This window comes from Solanum lycopersicum, chromosome 7 (assembly GCF_036512215.1).
Source record: "Solanum lycopersicum chromosome 7, SLM_r2.1".
Taxonomy (NCBI): Eukaryota; Viridiplantae; Streptophyta; class Magnoliopsida; order Solanales; family Solanaceae; genus Solanum; species Solanum lycopersicum.
The window spans coordinates 52,383,843-52,390,670 of record NC_090806.1 but is presented as its reverse complement, the minus strand read 5'-3'; the positions used below and the strand labels follow the sequence as shown (position 1 = coordinate 52,390,670).

Here is a 6,828-nt window from a genome sequence, read left to right as displayed (position 1 = left end):
AGTTTATTTTGACTTCATGAGGATAATTAAGTATTATGGTATTCCCGATGTAAATAATGATATTCACATAACATGATCAAGGGAAGCGGGCGAGGTGTTGTTTGTATGACACTTGCATGGTGGCTATATGCCTAAATGGAATGAGATCCAGTAGTGGACTGATTTCTCAAAATTCAAAGCTAAAGACAGAACATGGGTTTCCATCATTTGTATTAAGGTTATTACTTCAAGGAATAAGAACGATGTGTCTCTTGATTGGGAGCTTTTGATTTGTCCCATCATGGATGGTATTCTTATTTATGTTGGTTGGATCATTTTGCAACACGTTCTGTAGTTTATGTTATAATGTACATGGGTCTTTATTATCCTTCTTTGATTACTTATATTTGCCTCACTTATAAGGTGGAAAAATATGAGAGATCTAGCATGAGGAGTCGCAAAGTCCCTATATATCCACTTAAAAAAGAAGGGTGTGGGGCATATGAATAAGAAGAGAAAAATTGATGTGCATGATTTAGTGTTTGACACATTTATTTTGGGCACCTATTCACGTAGTTCAACCTCTATCCCCTCCTCCAGCTGAATTGCTGCCGACTCTAGTCCACTTATGAGAAAAATGCAGGTCAGAGATACATGGATTCACTTGGTGTCTTTCTATAGGGCTACGACATATCACCTTGGTTGGAAGTGCTACTTGTACCCTTTTGACACTAATGCAGGATTGACAGATTCTCAAGAACATGATTGAAACAATGGAGAGGAGCTAGAAAAAGATGAAGGAACAAGAAATGAAAAATAGCAAGTTTTTGAACAAGATGCTGAGTACACTCCAAAAATTCTGTGTCCCAAGTTATGAGGTTTATGATGATTTTCTTTAAGATCCATATAGCTCTTCCCATGACTAATGATCTTTGCAGTGTGTCCCTCAATATCTCGTTTTGATTGTGGCACAATGAGGAAACAATTACATTTTTTAGTTAGGGGGTGCCTCCCTTGTCCGAGTAATTTTACAATGTATTTTGTTTCATTTGATCGTGCCTTTATTGGAATTATATTATTTTTATTTATTGATGATTTGTGCTTGTCAGTCTTGTTTTATTTTGATTTTTGGATGATGTTCCCTCATTGGGATTTTTAATATATTATGTTGGGTTGGTTTGTTTTATTTTGTTTCTTTTAGTTGGAAGCTTCTTTTTTTTGTTTTGATAATATGTCCAGTTATGGATAAATTGATAATTTTTATGGCAAAAATTACCGACTGTTTGTAAATGTTTTATTGGGTGTGGATATGATGTAGTCTGAGTAGCCAAGCCCGAATAGATGGATGAGTTTTTACGATGATAGATTGGTAGGCCACATTCTTAAGAGAAAAGTCATCTTCCTTTAAGAGGTTGTGGCTTGGTTGATACTAAGAACATAGACTTGCATGTGGAAGGTGTTGATCACACCCCTCCATTTTTCAAATTTAAGCATGCTGTAAATGTTTTTTTGACAAATCTTATATCTTTTATTGAGTGTTTTGATTTGCTAGCAATAAAAATGTTTGATGACACTTGTATTTCAAAGGAAATAAGATTTCGAGCTATCTTAATTGATTTCCATACCATGTGTGATGAATGGTTGTGTAATACACTATGATTCACCTTCATCGCCTAGAACTTGCCCAATTTATGTTAAAATGCTGGTCTTGATTAAGTTTTGTCACGGAAATAATTAAAGTCCACCTGGCCTAAAAAATCCCATCTTTGCACTAAATATATCCTCAGTTGTCCCCTTTGAGCCTAATTCTTTTTAATGATTACCATATTAGAAGCCTTCTCCTTTTTGAAAAAAAAACTGTCATTTGAAACTTCCCCTCCGTACACTTGAGAATTGTGAAAGCTGATGCTCAAAGCTTAAGTTGGGGGTGTTATGGAAAATTCATAGATTGGACGCTTACCACATAAGGCCTGGATAAAAAAATTAAAATGGAGGAAAAAGTTTATTAAGAACTTTTTTGAAAAAGAAAACGAATAAAGAGACATGTGTCCGACAAAGGTTGAAAATTATTGCATGTGGCACCTCTTTAGTAAACAATAAGAAATATATGGAAGAATATATTGTGAAATGTTTCGTAAGTTTAAAAATGATGATGAGTGGAAAAGTTGATGAATGCTGAGTTGTTGTATAGTGTTGAAGGAGGATGTAATCACTGGTATGTATATGACATCCTAAGCTTTTGCAATCATACATTACAAGCGTAACAAAGTAATTTGATATCCCTTATCGAATGATGTTGAGTAATTGTTTTTAAATATATGGACAAACCTATGGTGTGGTATTTGTGTCCATGAGATGTTTTCTTGTGAGTGTGTGAATTTGCATGTTTGCCCCGTGTCTTGTAACTACTTTGTGAGTGTGTTGGAACATTTATTTTCTTTTGACTGCACGCAAGTTAAGAAAGTGGTGATTTTGTAAATTTCTAATTAATCAAGTGAGCACGAAAATCAATTAACGAGTTGAGTCATTTCTTGATTTTTAGTTGGTGTCACTTAATGATTTTTGGTTCTTGGAAATGTGCAATGAGAATGTAGATAGTTATTTTCTGAAAATTTTTCATGTGGACTATTTGTTAGTATCAACTAAAGCCTTTTCCTTTGTGCTTGATTGGAAAAGGTGAAATTTATTTATGGTGTGTTCTGAAATGAGTTCCTTTTGTGTTTTATATTTTGTTTACTTGAGAAAGAGAAAAGTTTCTAATTGGGGTTTTTTGAGATAAGTGGTGGATTTTCGACTCAAACATCGTAGTTAATTATGGCTTTCTTTAGTTTATAATTGCTTCTTTTAGTGTGATTCCCCCCCCATATTTGTAGGAAAAATGAAATGGAAAGTTAGTTGAAAAGATAGTTGAAGCAATCAAGTGAAATTGAAGCAAAAAGAGGTCAATTGAAAGGAAGTGGAACAGGAAGAAGTTTGCTCATTGCAACTGTGTGAAGCAGAAGTTGTGATTGTGTTGCTCAAGAAATTTAGATCGTGCGATCACGTGGTTAGAGTTCATGACCGTGTGACCCAGTTACACTACTCATCGCAACCGTGAAAGTTAGTTGTCGCGACCTTGAAGGATAAATTACGTGGCACCTAGGCAGATTGAGAATTTCACAAAGTTCATCAGAAAACCCCTTTTTACAATCACTAATTGTTATTGTCCATCTATTCATCTTGTATCTATCTTTTACGCAACAATCCTAGTGAGTTAATTCCATATGCTAAACATAGATTAGAGAAAAACTTGTAGACTTCAATTTGGCTTTAGACTTGAAATTTGCCTCACAAAACAAATTTGGCAAATATGGCACTAGAGGAGCACGTAAAGGCAATGGTATCTGAAACAACAAATACATGAAATGTTTTTCTCCTTGATAAAATTTCCATCCCTTTTTAGGGCTATGAGTATCGCTTTAAAAACCTCCGGGCAGTGTGAAACCAGTCGTGAAGGTTACTTTCATTAATAGGGGTGCCACAACTAAATGCTTTTGAGCTGTCTTCATAATATTTTCACCAAATTTTTTCATCTCGCCTTGTCTGTCTTCATGATCATTGCCGTCCAGCTACTCATGTGGTGGTACAACTAACATTATCCCGTTTGTTGCAGAGAATAAGTGCGACATAACTATATTTATAACCTCAAGCATGACCATTCTCTTTTCGACTATTATATATCTAAATTTTTGATCTTGGTAATTCCTTTTCGTTCTATAGAAGAAACATTATATAGGAAAACAATCACACTCTTACTGGTAAACTCTCTATCGAGTCATTTTTAATGTATTATTTTAGAACAAAAGAAATATACAAGTGTTCATTTGGTTTGAAGGATTAATTGAAAAGACAAGTATATCTTTTTCGTGGACGGCATGACAAAATAGTCTGTGAGAAAAAAAATTAAAAAATGTGAACTATGTTATCAAAGAGAATTATTTGTGATGAATATACTCCTAGTACACTGAATATATAAATGAAATAGGTTAGACAGTTGAATCCTACCTAGAACCCCCACCCCCACCCCCTTCTTGATCAACTCTATTTATAGTTCAATGTAGAACAAGACCCGATAATCAAGTGAAGGTATATGAAATAGGAATTGAAAAGGGTTGGATTGGGGTTGGGGTAGGCATGTTCAAACTTTTTCTGTTGTAATCCTTGAGAAAGCAACATATAATCTTGTTTTATCTGGACATTCAATATGATTTTTTTCTATTATAATCTTTTCATCCTTTCGATAGTTTTTCCATGATTACTTTAATTCTTCATAAGTCATATAAAGGTTGTGACAATGACACTTCAATCACAAGCACTACTATAATAAATATATAGCGGTAATTAATGTCATTGCATCTAGTGTCATTAAAACTTTTAATGACATTTGTATAGAGTATTGGTTATAAATACTCATATTTATTAAGTTTTTCCACTCAGCACAATATAGCGGAAAATTTTTTATTGCCACTTAATCATTTATGTTTTGTAGTTATGTTGTATATAAGGACTCACGGCAATGTCTTCTTGTCGTCCATTGGTTGTTTATTTATTGTGAAGATCATTATGTTGAATTGTAGGAAAAAAGATCTATTGCATCCTGACTAAGCTATTTATAAGACTCTATGAATGAATAAATTAGTTGTGAACAAGAATATTTATGTTGAGAGTGCTTATCTTTATTTATTTGGTATTTATCAACAATTACATACCTAGTGAAATCCACCAAGTGGTATCTAGGGATCAGAGGATAGATTGCATGTAAACCTTATCACCATTTTGTAGAGGTAGATAGGTTGTATTCAAAAGATCCTTGATATAAAATTTGATCTTTTGTTGCTCGAGAGAGATCACACCGCTTCTGTTAATGAATTTTGAAAATAAATCTTAATAAAGAAGAACTGGAGAAGTAATTGACCAAGTTTATAAAGACAACCTAAGTTTAAAGTTTTACCTGAAATGATAAAATTCAAAATTCTAAAAAGTGATTAAAAGACAACCTAAGCATTGACATAGGATTAAAAAAATAATTAAAACTCAATATTGAACCTACGGGAAGAAGTACCATCATCACTTTCTCCATTGTTGTTTCTCCCCTTTCTCTTACAACCAACATTTTTTTCGTTTGTGTTGACACTTGAATCTTCATTTGCTTAATGATTCATATTTGGGTCTTTTTTAGTTAGATGATTCCAATTATATTCATCTTCAATTGGTGAAAGCCTAGAAGTACACTGTAGAATGGAAGGAAATTTCATGAGATAACAAAATAAGTTCTGCAATTTATTTCATTTTTTCAAGTATCTAATTATAAAAAGTAAAAAATAAAAGAAATTTGTTGAAAATACATGATGTTATGAAAGAAGATATACGTAAGCTTTATATGAATTACCTTATAAAGGTTACCGATAGAACGAAATTTGGTACTTCTCGGTAATCCTTGTGTAAAATGATAGTTTCCACCATTTTCATCTTTTGCCAAAAGTCTCGAGCCATAGTTGATAATGTTGTTTTTTATAATATGATGATAATTATCTGGGTTACCATCTTCACATGCAATTTGGTTGAGATTTGACTCACCTAAAAATTATATGTGAGAATCCATGATACATATGAAACCAATTGGAAGATCAAAAAGTGGGACTGAAGCTTTAATCTAATGATTGTATTTTAGGCTAGAAATATGTATTGTGCAAATTAGGGCATGAGCTTAAATTGATATGTGCTCATTGATTTAAATTTTTGATATTTCTCTACTTTTTATTTTTTAAAATATCAAATAATTATCTTAAGTTTAATTAGTAAGGTGTAAAATTCCTTAAATACCATCAATATTTCCTTCTTGTTGTTGGTCAGGATGTTCCTTCTCAAAAGAATCCTCTTGATCCCATCTTATGTTGCTTTCGTTGCGTTCGTTGAATTTCTCACTTTCTAACTCCTGCAAATACATATTGTTTCTTAAATAAACGATTGGAGAAAGAAATGTATATTGTGGAATATAATTAATTTACATGCTCAATAATAGTTTTTAAATAAACAAAACTATTGAACAATTACCTCGCAAGCTTGAAGGAGGGGATACAAACACGTATTGTCAATGTTATTGTTGATTAAGGTAGCATTATAATCATCCAATGGGTTATCTTCACCAAGACTTTCAAACTCAGCTGAAAATCATAAATAACCAAATGAAAGATAATTAATAGTATGATTCATTTATAAGTTCTTGAATAAACTAATAAATTATGTACCGTGAATAATTTGTTTTTCATTATCTGCATCCTTCATCTCCTTCAAGGAAAGTTGTGAATTGCTCCCCTTGTTCCCTTAAAACAATATTATTTAAATTTTTATTGTACTCAAAAAAGGTTATTAATGATACATTGAAATTAATTTTTTTTAAATACTAATAATGTAAAAAAAAATTTAAAAGTTATTTAATAATAAGATTAGAATTAAAAAAGACAATAATCATCTTTTAATTTAATTAAGTGAACAAGTAAAACAATAATCAACATAAGTCAAATGTAAGATGTTGAATGAATTAATTATGTACCATAAATTATTTCTTGCTTTCGCCTGTTCTGTAGTATTTTCTTGGAAGAGTCTCCTTTATCCTCTCCAGAATATTTTTCATTCCTCTTGGAATCTTCTTTCTTTTTCTTTTCTGCTTCGAGCATATTAGGCATATACTATTGAATGAAATACAAAAATCAAGATCAACTAATTATTTAATTTGACAAATCATGCTCGCAAAAAGCAAAATCTTCCCTCCATACTAACAAGTCTAAATTTTAAAACAAATGAAATTTT

General features: G+C 31.9%; 1 protein-coding gene across 1 annotated transcript; it reads right to left on the bottom strand.

Moving 5' to 3' along the window:
* Nucleotides 1-4,672: 4,672 nt before the first annotated feature.
* On the bottom strand, nt 4,673-6,349 carry LOC104648452 (uncharacterized). The gene is made up of 5 exons (XM_019214786.3): nt 6,267-6,349; nt 6,073-6,182; nt 5,842-5,953; nt 5,408-5,595; nt 4,673-5,249 (listed from the first exon to the last, which is right to left on the bottom strand). The coding sequence occupies exons 1-5, from the start codon at nt 6,301-6,303 to the stop codon at nt 5,169-5,171; spliced, it is 528 nt and encodes a 175-aa protein (XP_019070331.2). The 5' UTR covers nt 6,304-6,349; the 3' UTR covers nt 4,673-5,168.
* Nucleotides 6,350-6,828: the final 479 nt, after the last annotated feature.